The sequence below is a fragment of the Uloborus diversus genome, chromosome 9, assembly GCF_026930045.1.
Source record: "Uloborus diversus isolate 005 chromosome 9, Udiv.v.3.1, whole genome shotgun sequence".
NCBI classification, from domain to species: Eukaryota; Metazoa; Arthropoda; class Arachnida; order Araneae; family Uloboridae; genus Uloborus; species Uloborus diversus.
The window spans coordinates 147,493,353-147,515,202 of NC_072739.1; the positions used below are offsets into that span (position 1 = coordinate 147,493,353).

The 21,850-nt window shown below is 31.4% G+C and overlaps 1 protein-coding gene across 1 annotated transcript; it reads left to right on the forward strand.

Moving 5' to 3' along the window:
• Positions 1–599: 599 nt before the first annotated feature.
• Positions 600–18,361, forward strand: LOC129230021 (NADH dehydrogenase [ubiquinone] 1 beta subcomplex subunit 11, mitochondrial-like). The gene is made up of 3 exons (XM_054864405.1): positions 600–856; positions 9,597–9,730; positions 18,117–18,361. The coding sequence occupies exons 1-3, from the start codon at positions 659–661 to the stop codon at positions 18,265–18,267; spliced, it is 483 nt and encodes a 160-aa protein (XP_054720380.1). The 5' UTR covers positions 600–658; the 3' UTR covers positions 18,268–18,361.
• The last annotated feature ends 3,489 nt before the right edge of the window (positions 18,362–21,850 follow it).

A 21,850-nucleotide genomic window follows, 5' to 3' on the forward strand; every position in this document is an offset into this window, starting at 1 on the left:
CCAAAACTCAATAGCATGCTCCAAGTGATTTTTTAAAATTGTTATATAAAGACAGAAGAACCTTCTTGCATTTGTTTGAAATTGATCTATGATTATAGAAAGAAAAATCCTATTTAAAGGATATTTTCTAAAAAATTACATTCAAGCAAGCTATAAATCATATAACTTTATGAAACTAGAAAGCAACATGAACAAATTAATACACTATATTTGAAACCGTGTCTCTGATAAACTGTACAAAGCATTTATGTCAGTGATACTAAATGGCTATTCGAACTTCCTACCTTAAAGAAGTTTATTCTCAGGAATAACCTGTTCAAATGAAACCGATCCGTCAAACTGTTTTCATTATTTACGAAGTTCCTGTACAAGCAGTTGCCATTCTTCTCGTAAAATGTTGAGCTAAGTTCTAGATTTTTGCTGACAAATGGGAACGGACAATGCCTTTGGTCGTGTTCGAATAAGCTTACTGGTTGACCGGAGAGTTGATCAAAAGACAGGTGATGATGAATCGGAGACTTCGGTTATTAACTGGTTGGTTTATTCGAACGTGACCTTGGCAATAAATAACTGATTTGGCGATGCTTTTCTGGCTGCTTTTCGTGGTGTTTACTTTTTTTTTTTTCACTATCACAGTTGTTGAAAGAAAGGTCAAAAAATGGCTTTTTTATGTGTTACTAGAAATGCTGGATTGTGTTTACGAAAAATTCCTAAAATGTATGCGTTAAAAGTTTCTTCTATTTCAACATCGAAGAAGAATAAAGATACATTAGTTTATCCAGATGATTTATTTCCCAAGAAAATCCCTCCCGGACCGAAGACCGTCGAAGACTTCGCAAATCCTAAAACTCAAAAGGTTGAAACTATATTTACTTATTTTCCTTTAGTAGAAATATAACACTGAATTCAAACTTAAATGTAATCTCACTCTGATCATTTTTTGCTCCTATCTGGTAAATGTTTTATTATTTATTTTCCATGTGAAACTTTTAGCCTTGTCCAAACATTAACATCTCCTATGCGAATTTTGGATGATGCTTCGACGCAGTGCACAAAAGTGTTTCCGGTTGTTATAAATATGTAAATATTCAACTTCACCTTTTTAAACTGCATAAAGTGCCTTTTATAGTCACATGTGAATCCAGTTGCTGTATGTGCTAGAAAATGTAAAAATACCTTTAAAAAAAACGTGCTGGGGCAGGCTGCATGAATACGCTTCAAGGAGAATTTTCAGAACGAGAGTTAATATTCACTGCAATCAAAGTTTAATTTCTATAAAAAAAAATTGCTGGTGCTTTTCAGCGGCAGGTCTAAACTTAAGCAGACTATGCAGCCGCATGGGGCCCGTAATGGTGCAGAGTCCCGAAGTTCGACTTGAATCTAAAACAAGAGTACATTGGTTTTAAATATTACCAACTGTAACTGAATGAAGGATTTTTTTTTACACCCGAGGACTGATATACATATAGGCTCATGAGGCCTAGTTTAGGGACCCCCGAAATTTTTTTCGACAATATTTTGAATTACAGTGCTAAAGGGCCCTGCAGTTTGGATAGAATCTAAAGCTCAAATACATTGGTTTTAGATTTTACCAACTGAAACGAAACGAACGAGTTTTTTTACAACCGGGGATTGATTTACCAACCAGCTTATGAAACCCCCAATATTATTTTCACCGATATTTTGAATTGCAATGCCATTAGGCCCAGAAGTTTGCTTGGAATCTAAAACTTGATTATACATTGGTTTTAGATATTACCAACTGTAACTAAACTACGAAGTTTTTTACATGAGGCCTGGTTTATTGTACAAGCTTGCTTTTTCCTCTGAAAAAGTGCAAAAAAACCTCAAATTCCAATATTTCACTACATTGTTAGTATAGAATCCAAAATGAGTCTTCAAATATCGCAAAACTCATATCTGCAGATACAGCCCTTTACCTTTCCCACGGCAGTATAATATGTAATATTAATGAATGGGTAAACTTGCTTTTGAGCGTAACTTTCTCAAACATTGGTATTATCAAAAATATATCGATATTTTTAAATTGGATGCTCTAACCCGAATATCTTATCGTTTTTCTGACATGGATTTGATTTTATATGTGAGTTTCTGTTGGCAACAGTTGCGTGTCCCCTTACAATTGGTCTGTGAGTTTCTAGGGAGTGCCTCCAATATGTCAGGAGAATATTCAGGCTTACAAGCACGCACTAAGGAACATAGCCCGAGTGCAGTTTTTATTCCATTTTCGAGCCATTCTCTAAATTTAATTGTTATGATCACTACATCGCGATGTAAGGTTGGCGATGCATCACAATGTAGAAATTTCTACATCACCCAGCCCTAGTCCCCACACATACTGAAATGTCCTATTTTCTGAAGTGACAAAATGGAACACTGGATGCTGCTGAAACTAGAAATAACTAGATCGAGCTGTTTAAGCATTTTCATACCAACCCAGTAGCAGAAACTTTGTAGTCAGTCAGCGACACTATTTTCTGTAGTTAAAAATAATCTGCAGCATTATTATTAGTTATATTTTAAGTTTTCATAAAATACACAAGTCCTATGTGAAGGCCAAGACTTGGACAATTTTCCAACTGGGCAGTGGCCACTAGACCCGAAAAACTTAGTGGCCACCACTGTCGCTGAGTTTTAAAGCAATAAGGGGGAGGGGGCAGCAGCTTTCACTACTTTCATAAAAATAAATAGAACTCGACACACTATGAAAACCAATTATTCAAGATATATTAATTTTAATATGGAAAATTTGCGTTGAAATAGGTTTTTGAATTTTTTAAATTAGTAAATGAGAAGTTTGCAGGAAACTGCATTTTAGATGAAATATTTAGCTTATAGCAAAGCCTTCGAATCAATGAGGATCAAACACAACTGTGCAGATAATAATTCGCATTTTTCAAAAAAAAAATATTTTATAAAAAAAAAACATGATTTATTGAACACTTTATGTTATCTTCAATAGTTTGTGTTGAGGTAAACATCCAATTCTGTTTTTGGAAACTTAGGTAAGAAATAGTATCGTTTATTTCCATCTTGCGAATGACCAAACATGGCGTCTACGCGAAAAATTCATGGTTATAAATAGATATTTGAATTTGTTACATAAAAGTAGTAATAAATTCAAAGTCCTTAAAAAACTACAATTTAGATGAAATAGTTTTTAGCACATTAGCCTCTAAAGCAACGAAGAAAAGATAATATTCTGAAGATAAAATTTTGCAATTTTAAAAACAATAATTAAGAATTACCAAAAAAAAGGGCACATTTTGCATAATTTTCAACAGTTTGCATTGCAATAAACATCCAATTCCGTTTTGAAAACGTAGACACTTCATGAGTCTTGCGTACCAACATCTTGGGAATGACCAAACATGGCGACTACGCTAAAAATTAAGATATAAATTTCTGAATTTGTTGCAAAAAAATATTTTCAAAATAAAAATCCTCATGAGACTAAACTTTAGTTGAAGCTTTAGCGCTTTTGCGTCTAAAGCAATGAGGATAAGGTGTAATTTTCACATAAAACTTTTCATTCCTCAAGAAAATTATTTTAAAAAATAAAAATAAAAAAACGATTTGCTGTACACTTTAAGTTATTTTCATTTCTTGGCAGAAAAATAAAACATCCAATTCATCTTTGTTTTTGAAAACTTTTGCACTTTTCTACTTCGATTTTTTGAATGACCAAATATGGCGACTATGTTTCTAGCTGAAATGCTGAACCATCCATCGCTCAAAAAGCGATCTCCATACGATCTTTTCCCAAGCTGCATTTCTTTTTTTTTTCTTTGATTTATTTATTTATTTTTTTCTTTCTTTCTTTTTGTTCTTCAGTAAAATTATCTGCAGGTTGCCGGAAAATCTGCGACGCACGTCTCGCGTCTCGCAGTTTCTGCTACCGGGCATACCAATAAATTAAACCATGCATATTTATTGCATAGGGCAGAAAAGAAAAGTTTATCCAATCAAAAATGAATTTAAATCTTTTACAAGAACATAATTAAAAATCTCATAAAATGCTCAGAAATTTTTTTAAAGAATTTAAATTTTACGAAAGTGTTTCCATTTTTGGGTTCAAAAATCAGAGATTTTAACGAAAAATTCAGACAGCAGAAAAAAAAGACATTTTTGTACTGCTGCCATGCATGACTGTGAAGGAGAACAAAATACTAATTCAAGCAATTTTTGTTGTTTTAAAGAGAGGATTTTTTTTTAAATTAGTAACTTTTTTTTTTTTGTGACCACCGCGCAGAGAGGATTAATGAATGGTAAGTCATTATTTAGAGATTTGTCTGGATTATTTTCTATGCTACCTAGATTGTTTGATTTTTCATTCATCCGGATTGGATTGTTTATGGTCTCGGTTAGTCCAGATAAACTAGACCCTTATATTGCCCAAGAAAATGTTGAATTAACTTTTAGAATCAAATCTCTTTTATTTACAGCAATTACTGTTAATACTTTACTTTCATTTGTGTTCTACAGCTTGTGCAAGTATTTAAGTTACCAATGAGCATAACTATAGCATTGACTTATAACTTTAATTTGTCTTGTAGCATTCCGTTAGCATTCAATGGGTTTAAAAATTCAGTGGGATAATCATTCACATAGGAATGGGAAGGGATGGTAAGAAAGTAAGAAAAATCCTCCACAGTGACCTTCTAGAGGTCAAGACTCAGAAAGTGGCCACCACTGTCGCGAAGTTATGAAATACAAACTGTTTGGAGTAGTTTTTACAAGTTTCATTAAAAAAAAAATGAATAGAACTTGGCACATTTTAAAAGAGAATTGATCAATACTATTTTTACAAATGGAAAATTTAAGTTAAAATAAGTTTTTGAATTTTTTTCAAAAAGATAAGTAAATGAGAAGTCGGTAGGAAACTCTTCTCTCTCTATTTTCCAATTTAGAATCAAAAACTAGAAATTATAAAAAAAAGCAGAAAGGTCAAAATTTTCAGAACATAATTATTTGTTTTACTTTGTATATCTGTAAACATTATTTAGCACAAGCAATAAATTTTTTAATTTATTGTTTAGATATTATAGTAAACCAATTATTTTACTTAAACAAACCATCAAGGCCATATCCAGAGGAGGGAGGGGGTGACAGGCTCAGGCCCCACACCCGAAACCTGAAATGTTTTGTATTGTAAAACAGAAGAAAGGTTTAATTTCTAATGTCAGAAAAGGAAAATAACAAAATTTTTTAATTCTTAATTAGCAACTATTAAACAAGTGAAAATTTGAAGAAATACAGAAAAAGCAATTCTAGTTCTCATTAGCTACAAAGCATACTTGAAATTTAGACCCTTAAGTAGGACTTCCTGCTCTCTTTTCTAATTAAATTCAGAGCCAAATCAGGCCTCTTGTCAGTTTGGTAGACTTGCCCTCCTCCAGGGAAGTACACAGGAATTTTGGGGCCCGTCATGAATGACTTTTTCGGGACCCCCTAAATATTGTTCCCCCCTATTTTCAACTTTAGTTTTAAAAATATTAGGCTCCCTTCAGGCTCGGACCAACAGGTGTCCCCCCTCCCCCCCTGTGCACGCCCCTGCCCTCCTCTCCCTAAAACTCTTATAAAACTTACACTGCACCGATTTCGAGCCAGGGTCTCCCCAAGGGCCGGACCCCTAGTTACATCCTGAGTAAAAAATGCAAAAATCATGAATCTCACGTTTTTGTAGCATATTTTCAAGATAAGTTTTTGTGACTGATATGTTCCATGTCTTGCCATACTGAATTCAGTATTTTGGAAGTTCTTTTGTTATTGCTTGTTTTTATCTTACTTCTACTGTATACTGTTAATATCTTAAGCATGAGAAAAAAATAACACTTACTTTACTCTATTTCATTTTCTTCACTACTTGCGATTGAAAAAAAAATTGTTCGTTTTGAGAAATATTTCGTTGCATTCATTTTTAACTTAAAATGGGTGTGTCGTACAAAGTTATAATAATTTTGTAAGACTGTGCAATGAACTTCTTAAAAGTGCATTAAATAATTGAAACTGTTCTAGAGTCTTTGAAAATTATTTTAAGTTTTTGAAATTCTTTGAAAAGTTCTTCAATTTTGTCTCTTATCAAGAAAATAAAGTATGAATTGTTCGAATGGCCAGAATGTTACTCTCTTGTTCATATTTTCTGAATCTCTATGCCATTTCTTTTACAATTTTTATACTGTAGACTATAGGACATTTGCTGAAAAAGGGAGAAGGGGATGTTGGGGAAGGGTCATTCTACAAAAAACACGCTTTTTTAGGTCCAGGGTGGTTAGTTTCAAAAATATTTACTTTTAAGCACTTAGAGTGTAACAAATTTTGAAAATGATCAATACAAATTAATGATATAAAAAATTTTAAATGTTTTTTTTTCACTGAATGGAGGGATACTTGTACGCCTCTGTTACATGTCCCAACATATTTCTTCTCATGTACTTTTTCATTTATTTACTCAATGCAAAAAAATATAACAGATTTAATAGTAAAATTTAAATCATTTGATGTTTTTTTAATAGGTTAAAAGAATTATATTGTAAAATAAAAAAATATAAAGCATTCATAATCTTTTGAATCACTGTCTAAGTATTTCTTGTATCCTCCGTTTAGGGATTTAATGAAGTAATAAAATTTCCTCTAGATGGCAGTACTGGCAGCTCATTACAGAGGTTTACAATCACAAGTTAGCCCTTTTCAACTCTGGGTCTTCATAGTGAAGCTAAAGAACTTAGTGTGAAAGAATTTCAGCATTATTCTCTTTGAAGTCAAATAGATCCTTAGCTTTGTGTATCCTCTGTTCTTGAGTTAAAAAGGAAAGAATTGTTTGTGTACAAAAACATTTTTTATAGTTAAAATTGAATCACTTTTTTAAAAGTAAATTCCAAATAACATGTTGCATTAACCTTAAATCAACACAGTGATCTTAGCAAAACATAAGTATTTGTATCCTCCATTACAGTATAGATGTAATGGAGGATATACAATCAGAAATGAAGCATACAACTTTCTTTAAAAATCCATTTTAAGAAAGATGTGTGCATTTTAATCAGTTCAAATCGTGTTCCTCATACAAGATGCTATGTTTATTTAAATGAAAAGTTTAAAAATAACATTTAAAATATGTATTTACTCTATCCGTTATCCTCCGTTCACATCCAAAATTTTAACTACAAAAGAAAGTTACAAAATAACAAATATTAGAATGTGACTAACTATGTGAGAGTAAAAAAGTGCTTAAAAGGAACAATATAAAGTAACTTTTTAAAAAATTGGAACTAATGTCATATGCCCCACCCTTGGCGACTTTTTCCTGTCGGCGCCACACTTAGCGATGCTTTTTCAGCGCCAACAGGAAAAATTTAGATAAAAAAAATATTATCAACGCGCTTCAGAACACTATACATATATATAAAAACAACATAAAACCACAACAAAAAACATCGCGAATATACACTTCAAAAATACCAGAAACTAGAAAGTTTTTGTACAGAAAGAAAAATTACTAGAAAGTATTTAAAATGCTTAAATTAACAAATTACTATTACAGCTCACCAATGAAATATGTACCAATAGAAATAAAAGCTATTTTCCAACATGCATTTCATGGAACAAAAACTTTTCTCATACTCTGCTAAAAAAGAGCAAAGCGATTCAAATTGCGATGTTTAAAGTGGAAAACATCCCCAAAATCAATAACTATTTCAGCCAAAAAAAACGCTTAGTTACTTAAATTTTGATGTATGAAAAGTAGAAAAGTCTCAACAGAACATCCCAAACATAAACAATACAAAAATACCATACATTAATTCGCTATCCAGACATGCTTTCAAAATGTCTATTATATTTTACATAAAATAACGCCTTCATCTTTTTATAAAATGCTAGAGTCAACTTATTTTCAGAAATTCAGTACCTATAAAACGTTTATTATGTCTAAATAATTCGTGGCATCGATAAGAATTAACTTTTAAAATAAAATAACTACTATTTTTGTAAAATTAATTTACATACAGTAAAAATAAATATTCTACAAGAAACCCTCAAGATTTTGTAAAAACAAAGGATTTCGGAAGTGAGAATTCTTTTTTTTTTTTGAATTCTAAAAAAAAAGAACTTACCTTTTTTATTATAAATGCTCACACTCAGTCTGAAACAAAACATATGACAATGGCTACCTTACAGATACACACCAAGTTGGAGTTTACTTTTAATTAACGTTCAAGTTTGAAGAAACTGGCATTTTCTAATATTTATTCATTAAAAGACAACTACTGAATTTAAACTAACACAAAAGAAGCTTTCCTGTAAGGTATATTGCATGAAAAAACAAGAATCTCTCCTGCGTGGAACTGATAACAAATAAACAAGTTTGAACAGACCTAAGATTGCCTTCGGGTTGCCAACACAGGTTAGTTTCGGCAGGGATGCCATGCTTAAAAAATTATGTCCTCATTGGCGAAAAAAATATTTCAATTTGTGCAAAAAATCTGATATTGCCAAATGGGGGGGGAGGGGGGCTATATCACATCTGTACCAAAAAGTTGGAAGTTTTTTTTTTATAAATTCCAACTTCAAAAACCTACATTTTTTGTATAATCACCCGAAAGTGATCAAAAACAAACAACACTAAAAGCCAATATGAGCAAATTACGATGTGTTCTCTTTTCTTCTCTGTCGATTAATGTCAACGATACGAGCAAGCAATTTTTATTTTGTGATCTTGATTTGAAAAAGAATGCATATCTATTAAAAGACTTTGTTTGCCTATTTTTCTTCATATTTTTGTAGTCTCAATCACCTCATATAAGACCTTAAAATACAGATTTTTATATCTAAATTTCAAAAAATTTCACGGAAGTGAAACCTACGGAGCCCCTGAAATTATGAGTTTTCTGCATCTAACTTAAAGGGACACTCTCCTGTTATCCTTACCACTACAAGGTAAATAAAAAGAATAATAAGAAATAAAAATAACAACCGAAACAGTGTAATCATTAAAACTCGAGACCAAAAACATCTTCTATCTTTGTATTTTTATGCATGCATGTATGTGTGTCTATATGTATATATATGTATATGTGTTAGGGCAATGTGCGAATCTGGGCCCCTGCCAAAAAAAAATTCTAGATATGGCCTTGCAAACCACACTTGTTTAATAAAATTATTATATTATATTGTGACACCTCAAAATACTTTGGGGTAAATAATGTAAATCTAAGTGTTTGTTAGGAGGAATTTGAAGGAAGTTGTTGTTACAAAATTCATCAAAATCTTTAAAAAAACATGAGTTAAGTAGTTGAACACTTATTTGCTTCAATATTCTCAAAACCAGCCCTAAAAGATTTTTGCTCTTATTCTCTCTCATCCCCCCCCCCCCCCAACCCTTCCCATGTAAGTCCCAATCGTCGTAACTGCTTACTGTATATGTTCGAGAAACAAATTGTGTGTCATGATGGTACTTACAAATTTTATCGGGGGGAAAAAAGCCTTTTAGTTTTAAGTCAAAATATTATGTTCATTGTTTAAGTGAAATTGCATCATATAGTAGTGTTATTTAAAACTTCTGAATTTTTTTTCAGAGTTGGATATCTTATGGTTATGACTTTGAAAATTATGAAGAAGATAGATTCCTACACAAGATATCGACCTTTCTGTGTTTAACTGTCTTAGTGTGTGGTGCAACATTTGCAATTGCTTACATACCTGATTTAAAGTAATTTTCTAAACATACTTCTTTCTAACTTTTTGTGTTTTCTTGAATCCTTGTCATTTAAATTGTTACTATTGATTATGTGGTATTTTTCTTTTAAAATGTGATCTCATAAATGTAAGATTTTCCGAATAATGATAAATGCATAAGTGCCTATCTCCAAAGGGCGAATATTTAGCATGTTATAGAGCACACTCTTAAGAAGGAGAGCCTCATCCCCCAAATGAGGTCAAGAATCCTTTAAAATCCCACCCCCTCTCTAAAAATTTCATTGATGTTGTGTGCTTCATGAGCACCCCTCAAAGCCCACTTTGAATTTTGAGCAAAAATCATCAGTTTGTATTATGATTCAAGATTGTGGACCGAAGTTCTATTTTCTGAAGACTGAAATTTTTGAAAACTAGGAGAAAGCTCCCCCCCCCCCTCCTGAAAACCCCTTTAAACATGCATATAAAAATTATTTAAAAAAAAAACCTTTTAAAAGATTTTTTTAAAAAATTTCAGTTTCAGAATGGTGTTGTCAGCCCAAGATTTTTCCTAAATTTCGGATCACAATCATCTGTGTAACTTTTACTCATTGCAATTAATAAATGTAAATTTTAGCAAGAGTTCATTGTTCAGTTGTAAAATAAATATTTTTATATATAAATAACAATTTTAAGGGTCTTTAAATTGGTTACTGCAACAATTTTCAAAGAAAAACTTAGAAAAAACAGTGAAAAGACAGTTAATACATTCCTGTATTAAATTGCCATTATTTATCGCAGACATAATTAGAGTGAATCTTTCAAGTAAGTTGTTAAAATTTAACACAATAGATTTTGTTTTTTTTCAATTTGGCTCCCAAAAATGAAGTTGCACACTTGAAAATAGAAGGTTTTTAAGTAATTGGGGTTATTTAGTTGTGGGAGTTCTCCCGGGTTAAGAAGTAAAACAGCTATTCTTCAATGTGTGTGATTTTTGTTTTAAATGAATAGGCGAGGAATGGAGTTCAGACTTTAGTGCAGTATTTCAGCATGCTATTCTGGTTACAGCAGAGAATAAAAGAAATGCATTTATGATTCATGGTTGTATTTTTTAAAAGTATTAAACATTAAATAGCATTAATTTATTATTAAAAATAACCAAAAAGTTATGTACTATATTTTTATGATGTATTAATACATTATTAATATAACAAACTAATATAATATTCCTTTTTTACTTGTATTTTATCTTCATAAAATTATTAGTAATGCAACTATTTTTAATCACATTAAAAGTGTCTAATCAAATATTAAACGTTGCTCAGAAAAAAGAAAATGTCTTATTACTGCAAGGCCTAATGAATATTTTTTTTATTTCTGAGTCATGTAACTTTGTAAAAATAGCGAACAGAAGAAAAATGAGTAAAACAGCTAATGCTAAATAAACTCCATTAAAATTGATAGGAATGTAAAATAAAATATTAGATATAAATAATGAAAGAAACCATAATTAAAAGTCTACATATTGTAATATAAGAAAATAAAGAGTGATTTGAGGATGCATTTAGTATTTTGAAGACTTTAGTTTGTGCTAGTTGAAAATATCGGATACACATCAAAATATCCAATATATATCAAAATATTGGATGTTTTTGAAAATATGTTATTTTCGAACCCTGGTGTGGTGGCCTCAGAGCAATGAAGGAGTGGAGGCCCCTAATCAGGGTTCGAAAAGATCATCATATTTTCGAAAATATCCAATACTTTGATATATATCTGAATATTTTGATACATATGTATATATCCGATATTTTTGACCTGTGAAAGTTAGGATATTTTGTAAAAATTTTATTGTGGTGGCCCCTTTGTTATGGAGGCCCCAGGGCAGTAGCCCCGCCTGCTATCCCTTATATCCGGCCCTAGATAAATACTAGGAAAATACAATAAAAAATTAAATGTTTTATGAACATGATACATTTAGATATTGATTAAACATTAGCATAACACTCGACACAGGACACACATCGAACTTGTATGCAGAAAAATACAATAAACTTCACTAAGTAATAGTAAAAAATTCGGCAAAAATCTTCTTTAATGAAGATTTTATGAATATAACTCGGGCATTGATGAACGCTCACCGATTCTTTTCAATTGTCGAAAAATCAGCGGAGTATGAAGACATCGCAGTCTCAGAGTCTGATATAAGAACTCCGGATATGTTTCCATCAGTTTTGGGTTCATCAGTTTTTTAACTTTTCAAAAAAAAGACAGCAATGTTTTGTTACCCGAATGCTTCATTTTTTTGGTTACAGGTAGTCCTATTTCTAACAAAAGCGGCTTTTTTTAGCAGTTTCCGTCTAAAACGATGGGCTAATTATGGAAACCCTCGCGTAACGTAGCAAACATGACACTAAAATCATACATTTCTTGCCCGACAATAAGTCTAAAACATTGATTTAAACTAACTATTTGCAGCTCGTTTAAAAATGAACTCAGCATGAACAAAAACGAAACTATCTAAAATTCACAACAGAATAGAATAATGTACATAAACTTTACATAAAAAATACTGACACATTACAACAACTATCAGTAATTAAATTTGTTTGATAAGAAGCCGCCGACAGACACTTCATTATACTCGCGCCTGAGACAGTTGCCGTGAAGAAGAGACTCTCAAGCAGAGCTGATTTGCTGCCTACATATAAATAGAAAAGTGACATGTAATACCCTGCAAAAAAAGGGAATTCAAAAATTATTAACTCTCTCGTGGTTTCGGTCAGGTTTTCTTTTCTTTCTTTTTCAAGCAGTCATTCTCACTACTCATATGCAATGAACCTTATAACAGATTAAAAAGTGTTGTCACAGGTTGTCGTCCCCCCCCCCTGTTCTTTGTATTTACCAGTTCATGGAATGCTCAAAAAAATTGGATTGAAAAAGACATCTACTTTTTCTCATTGTTTCGAGATTTTTTTCTTTTTAAAGCAAACATATTCAAAATTTTCCCGGTGGTTCGGAAGGGGGGGGGGGGTGATGACCCCCACGTCCTCCCCCCCCTTGTATCCGCCACTGATCCTAACTAAAATAATATTGTATAAAAAATGCATGTAAAGCTGAAAAAGGATCGTTCATTATAGCAAATGGATTTCACACATATGCAAGCAGATCAATTGAAATATTTCAAGCTAGGTTACACCAAAAATGCATAGGAGAAAGTTTTTTGAACAAGATTAATACGTTCTTTCGATTACACGCATGTCGTATACAATCTAAAAATCAATAAATATAGGGTAGATTTAAAGCAGTAAGTAGTGTAGATTTTTAAAAAAAATCAGGTTTCAAGTAGTCCAGTTTCAGGGACCATAAAAGGTTTGATGCTATTGGAAGGGAAAGAAAAAAATAGGGATGTCTAGGAACAGGTTTTGCACTAAGTTAAAATGTGTGCATTTATCTGCATTCAGTTAATTATTGCCAAAAAAACATGTTTTTGAATGTGTGAAAGCTGTGTTTAATCCGCCCCGCGGATAATCAGGAGTTAAGTGTATAGTTTAATAATTTTCAAGAAACACTTTTTTGAAAAATTTAAAATTTAAAATAATGTCCTTTAAAATTTTTGAAAAAATTATTATTTTAAATGTATTTTGATGAATACATCCAACATGTTTCAGTGGGGGAGGTTTCAGTGTCACAGTGGGACAATGAGTGACTCAGCAGTTACGGTAAAAAATGAAGGAAAATTTTGTGTAATTTTTGCAAAATTTTGCTTTAAAATGTTATAGCTCATGTTTTATGAAAGCAACAGAGTTTGAAATTACTCATTTTAAAGAGAATTACATTCACTTTAGTTTGTAACTTAAATAATTTTAGAGAGAAAATGTTTTCCACAAAATTTTTGTGATTGTATTCTTTAATTTTTTTAAAAAATCCAGTTTGATTTTTAACTCTGAAATTCTCTGTATTCATTAAAGTATAATGAAAATCATGTGTTTGCGTTCAAAATTTTTAAAAGGCACTATCTTTAAAATTTTTGAACTTAACATTTTATGAAAAAGAAAAATTTTATTCAAGTTACATAAATGTGTTAAATTAATGCCAATTTAACTGTCTTTAAAATAATCTATCATACAACTCTATAGCTCCTATAGAACTTTAGTTATAACATTTTAAAGCTCTGCTGTCAAATAGAAAGAAAGGGCTTTTTAAAGCATTTCAAAATTACTTATCAATTATGAATGATAGATAAAAAAAAATACATATAAATAAATTTAAGACGTCAAAGAGAATTGGTGGGCAACATTGGCGTGAAGTGACCCTAAATAGTTTTAAAATGTGCCGTAAAAAGGCCATATAAAGGCCCTATTTTTTAATCTGCTGGAAGAGTGGGAACCCTGATTACATAAGTGAAAATAGATGACACCTAATGTTTTACATAGCCTATAGTACATTCTAATGCATTTGCTCTTTTTGTAAATGTAAAAGCACAATCACATTGTTATCGAGTGATGTTGAAGTCATAGTGAACCCCATGCCAGCCTACTCTTTTATTTATTTTTTGTTTTAAATTGAGATTAGAGTACAGTACTATGCAAATTAATTGGTACAGGCTCAAAAATGTTCACAAATATTGTTTAATTATTGTAAGTCAACTTACAGGCACCTTATAGCAATCTAATACGAAATATATCCTCCTCTAGCTTGAATGAGATACTGTACATGGTGTGGCATTAGTTTCACCAAATTAAAACATAAATTTTTGATTTCGTCATTGCCACACTAAAGTTTTATTACATTCTCAATCTCTGTTTTCTTTCTTGAGCTGTCCCTTTTACTTACACGTTCCTTTACAATGCTCCACAAATTTTCGATGTGATTTACATCAAGAGAATTGCCAGACCAACCCAAAACCCTCAATTTATGTTGGAAAAAAATTCTTTGTCAGCTTAGAAGTATAGTATGGAGCAAGAACTTCTTAAAAGGTACCAATACCACCAGTGAACGTTTACTTCATAAGCACAATTTTTCTTTATATTATAGAAATGTATTTTTTTTAATTCATTATCCCTTCAACCTTCCAGGTCCTCCAGAAGTAAAATAACCCCAAAACATCTGTTTCTGAGGGTGCTTAACTCTTTGAATAAGTTGTTTTTCACTGATGAATTTTTCATTACTTCACTTGACAACTGCATTGCAAAAATATTGCGTTGTTTTCGATGGATTTTAAGAGATCTAAATGCATACCCAAAATATTATATTTTATACTGATTTATAATATTTGATTACATTTTATTTATTACTTTATCACTTCACTGTATCGATTTTTCTTTCTCATTTTCAATTTTTGTTTATAGAAGTTGCTGATGTTCGGCCGGCACCATAAACTTTTGGAAGGATAAAAAGTTTTTAAATTATGTGTGGTAGGTTGGTCTGGTCCAACCTGCCCCATGTGTCCAAACTACTCCAAATTCTTGGTCTGAAAAAATACTGTCATAATTTTTTTCTTTTTGACAAAAAAAGAAATAATTTCCGATCATTATGAACTAACGGAACTTACTTTAAGAAAGGCGTTCAATTTTTTCCCCCGCAAACTTGATGAAGACCATTTAAAAAAAATAAAGTTACAGTTTTCTGAAAATTACTCAGGACTACTGAAATAAAACTTTCTGGAATAAAATTTGTTCAATATAACTGTACCATGTGATTTCATTACAGAAATTGTAGGACCGTATGTGCTATTTGTTGGTCATAAAAAAAAATGTATTAAAATAATCGAGATCGATCCAACGTGGTCCAATGTACCCCATCTCCCCGAAATGATTACAGTATATTATATGCTTGTACTTTTTTATTAATTGTAAGATCTGTTTTTAAAAATATTCAATTTTTACAACTACTCGGTATTGGCCGAGTATCTGCTCAAAATTTCGGCGAGTGCGGAGTAGTTACCGAGTGCTTCGTACGTCTCTAATTCTTAAACAGAAAAAAAAATCATATAAATATTCATAAGATTTTATTGATGAAGCTGTATGTAACAGGGTTGGCAAAAATCCGGGTTTTTTTTAAAAAAAAAAGCTCATGGACCCAGGATTTTTTTTAAATAAAACCGAAAAAAAACCAACTAAAGCTGGGTTTTTTTAAAGAATTTTTTTTTTTGTCTTTTTTCAGGGAAAATGTGGGGTACTTGTAGCACATTGTAGCGTAAGTATATGGACAAAGCGCAAAAATTGCTTTGGGGAAAAAAAAGCAGAAAAACTAGTTAAAATTCAGCATTTTTTGAAGAAAAGTATAAAAGACAAAACCCAAGAATAGTGAAGTTTCAGATTTTTTAGTTTCCATGATTACCAACAGTTAAGGCAAAGTTACTTCTCGAGTGATAAAATCTATTGTTTGTTTTTAATTACTACATTTTTATTTATTTATTTATTTATTTATTTGCATTTTATTTTATTGTATTTCCTTTTGTTATGCAAAACTACTGTAGAACCTGAAGTAGTTTAAATCCCTTTTTACTGAATTCCAGCTTAAGAGATTTCTTTGAACTTTATGTTGCCTGTTTTTCTATTTCTGTATACAGAGTAAGAAATATTAAACTTTTTCATAAGATAATGAAAATACTGTATGTCCTACTCTGTTTTCTGTCCAATCGTTTGTAAAACCTGTTAATTTCTAAAAAATATACCTTGTTTATTCGAGATTTGTGACGTGTTGGTTTGCGGAAAATAACTCACATGAATGCCTTTTTAGCTAGAGTGGTAGTTTCCTCTGTACAATCTACAAATATTGAGAAAATCAGACGCGACAGGACTTAGTCAAGATAATTTGAATTAATTATTGATCAGGTTAAGAAAAAAGTTAAATATATTTATTTAAAATCTTTGAAGTATTTTTTAAATGCCATTAAGAGTTAAGAAATACTATTAAAGTTCAAAATTCATTTTTTATGTCCATTTTCTGTGGTGAAGAACAAATAAAAAAGTTTAAATTGTGAAAGTATTTAAATTAATTAATTTTTTTAAAACTTCTCACAAAAAAAAAACTTAAAAGTTGGATAAGTAATGGGTTTTTTCAAAAAACCCATTGTGTCCAACCCAGTTGGGTTCAATCCAGCCAACCCTGGTATATAGAGAAATAAATGTCAATAGATAGTGTGTTTGCTTATTTTCATCTTTAGGTCAATGAAGAAAGTAAAGTCAATTAAAATCTCCAAAATAATAGTAATAATAATTAATGCATTGTGATTTGACAAACAACTAAAAATTTAACAAAAGAAATTTCCCTGACTGGCTGATAAACCAAGACAAACATACAAAAAATCAGTAATCCGAGAAATTTCTCGTATGACTTTTCATCCAGAAGCTTACACTTCTATGCATTGAAAAAGGTGTTCCTTGTAACACCAAAACACGTGTCTACAATATTTTGCAATTTTTGTGCTTTATGACGTTGGATTACTGATTTTTTGAATCTTCAGCACAAAGGTATTTATTCGTTAACAAGACAAACATAGTTAGTTTTTACTCTTCAATATTTTTGTAATTTATTTGATTCATACAGTAGACCCTCGTTTTAAGCAGAGGTTATGTTCCACAGAAATGCCACATAAATTGAGACCTAATAGTAGTGTTAAAATAGGGGTTTGGTTCCGTGGATAAAAAAAATTCTTTACTCTAGTGATGACTAATTATATAATAAGTTTAAAGTGTACTTACATCGATTTTTATGCACAACATGCATAAAGAAAACATTTCGTGTTTTGTTTATAAAGAAGAGCTGGCAATGATAGTCTTTTTTTGGCAGTCATTAAGAATTTTTCTCTGTAATTTTTTTGCAGATCATTAACGCATCCATGATCACTTGCATCATTTCCATGATAGAATCTTCCTTCACTAACAAATCAGAAAGGTCATTTATATTGTCTAGGAATGGCTCAAAATTTTCAATGTGAACGTTTTTCGTTGTGTGTCACCGACTTGGATATCCTCGTTGGTTTTGGCTTCCTTTGTCACTCCTAAAAGCTCTTCTTCCAGTGAGTTCTGAACTGTGAGTTTAACAACTTTACTTATGGAAAGAACTCTGGAACCAATCGCATGTAATGTCTGCAATGACTCAAGTTCAATTATTAGCCTGCCAAAATGCAGATGATTACGCATAATCTGCAATCTTTAAGAGTATTTTGAAAGAGGGTAAAATTTTATCTGTTTTCATTGCCGCATCAGCTTTAAACCGAAACTCATCCGCGTAAAATAAAATAAAGGTGTCAAATCTTAAATTGCGTATGATCGAAACCGCGTAAAATAAACCCGCATAAAACGAGGATCTATTGTAATTTAAATCATGTACGTTTTTAAAAATTGTATTGCTTGAACTTTGTTTTAAATTTTTTCCTTTTCTAATTTAGCTTGAATTTTCATCATTTTTTTCAGAGAAAGAGACTGGGTAGCAAGAGAAGCTCAATTAAGATTGCACGAAAGAGAAAGCCGTGGCCTGCCTTTAATTGATAAAAATTATATCGACCCAGCTAAAATTGACTTACCTACTGACGAAGAACTTGGTGATACAGAAATTATCATTTAATTTCATTTTATTAATTATTTTAATTGAAATATGTTGGAACTGTATAGATTATTGTTTATGTTCTTAAATATCAATAAAAAACTTAGAAAATATGCTTCTGTCTATTTCTGACATTTTAATGTAAAATACTTAACTGTAGTGGTAATGTCTTATTTAGACTACTTGGGGACAAGTGTTATCTGTATGAGAAAGATTTTTTTCAAAATTTTTTCAAATAAATGAAGATCCTAGAAGCCTAATATTACATACTAGCGGTACCTGCACGACTTTGCCCGTAGTAGAAAATTAAAAGGTCATTTGGTTCGCCTGTATATTTATAAATAATGGATGATGAATTTCTCGGCAATTTGCCATGTTAATTTGCTTGCCCACGTTACAGTTCCACGTTATGATAATTTGGTAATTTACTCGTCCACGTTTAGATAATTTGCTCAGTAAAATGTTCTTAAAATTGGAATAGAAAAAGAAAAAATCGAATTTTCGAAAAATCACTTTGATGTTAACACCCCCATGCTACAAACTAATTCTTTGCCAACTTTCATGAAAATCGACCGAACCATTTAGGTGCTATGCGTGTCACAGAGAGACATCCCGACAGAGATCCAGATATCCAGACAAACTAAGCTTTATTATTAGTAAAGATTTTTTTACAAACTATAAATACTAACAAAAATTGAATCAATGAAAACAAACTAGATCCTTTAAAATTTAAAGAAGGGTATTGTAAAATGTCAAATACAATGAATAAACAAGTTCCGGGTTGGCATATATAATAAAGTTTTGAAGTGCTAAACATACATGACATTATTGAAAGTCAAAGTATTGCACAATAAATAAGTCAGATACATATACATGTAGGATTTGTTCTTTTTAATTCTCAATTAAGGAATCTGTATCTTCATAACTTTTTTTGAGAGTACCAACAGATTCTTTTAATTGCTATGCCATTTTAACAAGTACAGTGAAATTTTTAACAAAAAATCTGTCTGTATCTAAAATAAAGTTATTTTGCTTCTCAGAAATTTAAAAAAATTCAATCGATTTCGAAAATGGGATTTATTTTACACAGTACCTAACATTAAACTGCTCATTGCTAACCACTTTCACTGAAAGTAGTTGGGATAGCTAAAACTGGGTATTAAAGCAAAATGTGTATAATTTTGTACACAAAATTTAATATTACTACACATAAGTTTTTGAACATATTCTTATTAGAACACATAAACTCAAAAAGGATTGAAAGTAATCTAGTATCTAGAGAGGAGGTTAACATGTTACACAAGTCACTTTCACAACATCAATAGGAGAATTACCAATGTTTGCTCTTGACAAGTTTTTAAATATTAGGTTGTAACTGTGAGAAAGGTCACTTTTAATGTCCATTCTTGCTCGATGTTTTGACTTGATTCACGTTAATGTTACGGATACAGATTCAGTTTTGGGCTAAAAAGTTCAAAAATAGCGATCAAGTCAAAAATATTTACATGTGACCTTAAAATTGGGAAAATTATAGTGTTTTACTTTACTTTTGGAATACCCCTCCCCCCAATTTAGAACCCCTGCCTTAGAGAACAACTAGCAATCAAAATATTTGTGATTACATATTAATCAATAATTTATGTTGAGATATACATTCGTTTGGGGTAACTTGGAACCCATGTTGGTTGAATTTGCTGCACGTAATTTCTTTTTTAATTTGTGTATTTGACTTAAAAATTTAAAAGAAAAAAATCTAGAAGGCAAAGTGCTGTGCTCTCCTTGCAAGGTCATGCAATAAAGGTTTTTTAACTTTATTTTGCAAAAAACAGTTGGCAATATTGTATACAATTCATTGTGTAGTTGTGAGGTTAGTGTTTAGGAACTATTTTTGAAGATGTTGAAAGTGCTCTTCCTATATTGTAATATTCTGTGCAGAGTTATTTTTTTTCCAGTGTGGTTGTATAAGAGATCATTTGGCCATAATCAGACCTAGTGCTATCCCCGTCTTTCATGTGTCACTACTAAAGCGTTGATGCATGACACATCACAGAATTATAAATTTGGATAACTGAAAAAGAAAAATTATAAATGATAGAAATCTTGTTATATTGTGAAGTACAAAGGGAAAGTTTTTAAGCATTTAGAAATTTTCTTTTGCTGCATTAAAATTGCACTACAAAAGTAGTGCAATTTTAAATAATAAATAAATAAAATAACAATAAAGTAATTTATTTTGTATCAAATTTCTGACATGACTCAAATGGACTCCAAAAGGCAGGATAAATTTGAAATAAGCTAGTAAATCATTTGAAATGGATTTAATAATCAACATTTTGGATAACAAAACAATAGTTTCAGTATTTCTTCTATTTCATACCAACAAATGAAGTAAAAATATTAGTATGAGTGGAACAGTTTTAAAATTGCCCTGAAAGATTGCATTTATATGCTCATACTTCTATATAAAATCAGTCTGCTCATTTATTGCTGTTACTAAAATAATGTAGGATTTCTTTTATAAGTTCTAGAATTTATAATATTGTTTTAGATTCAAGATTGTAATTTATATTTGGCTTGTGGATTTATTACCTTGAGGTCTTTTCAAAGGAAACCATATGTTTGTTTTGCGATTCGGACCTTGGGTTGATTATGATTAAGGCCTGACCTCTCAATCTTCCATTTACTGTTTAATGCAGGGGTGCCACCTGGAGGGGGAGGGGAGGTCGTAGCACTGACTGTGCCATTGAAATTTTTAGGGAGGAGGGGTGTTTTTAGGGGTATTTTTTACTTAGGCAGGGAGGGGAGGGGGCTTTTCTGTTTAATACATATACCTATAAACTGTTGAAAACTTTTGGTTAATTGAAAATTAATTGTAATGCAATTTCTTCCCTCAAACTTAATTCCAATGCAAACTTAGCTTCCCCTGCTTTCATCCCCCTACATCCGCTAGCACATTCCTAAAAGTATTCTCAGATAGTGGTTTGATATGGCTGGGGCAGTATACAGAATGCAACATGAAACTCGAATCAAGGAAGGTTGAACCTTTATGAAAAAACTACTTTCATCTGAAAAACATTTCAAGATACAAATTCAGTTTAGTTACCCACAAATGGCTGTCTGCAAATGATGTCACGCATTGTGGGGGGGGGGGGGTCGTTATGACAAGAGGGAAGAAGGGGGTCAGAGGAAGTGTGATATGTATTTTTTTAAAAAGGGATGTGTTTATGAAAAATAGCGTCAAAAGGGGGGAGGAGGGGGTAAGGTGAAGTGTGACGCTTTGACAAATTGGGGGACAGGCCAAAAATGTGGAAGAAAACTGACATTTATGGACAACCCCAATTGTATACTTGTTTACTATTTTCTTTATTTTACTATAGCATATAGCTTTCCTTTTTATAGCTACACACATACAGCTTTTGCTTTTGATCATGTGTAATAAGAAAATGCACTATGACTGCACATAATCTCAAAATGGAAAGCATTGTTGTAGTCTTTAGGAAAAGAGGGGGGAGACTTTCCAATATGAGCACAAAGCAATGAAATCAAAAAGTGTGTGGGTTGCCTGTATTAAAATTTTAAAAAGTGGAAAGAGGCTGGTGTTAAA

Coding starts and splice junctions, on each gene's coding strand:
- LOC129230021 (XM_054864405.1), top strand. CDS start 659: ATGGCTTTTTTATGTGTTACTAGAAATGCTGGATTGTGTTTACGAAAA. Junction 857..9,596: donor CAAATCCTAAAACTCAAAAG/GTTGAAACTATA, acceptor ATTTTTTTTCAG/AGTTGGATATCTTATGGTTA. Junction 9,731..18,116: donor GCTTACATACCTGATTTAAA/GTAATTTTCTAA, acceptor CATTTTTTTCAG/AGAAAGAGACTGGGTAGCAA.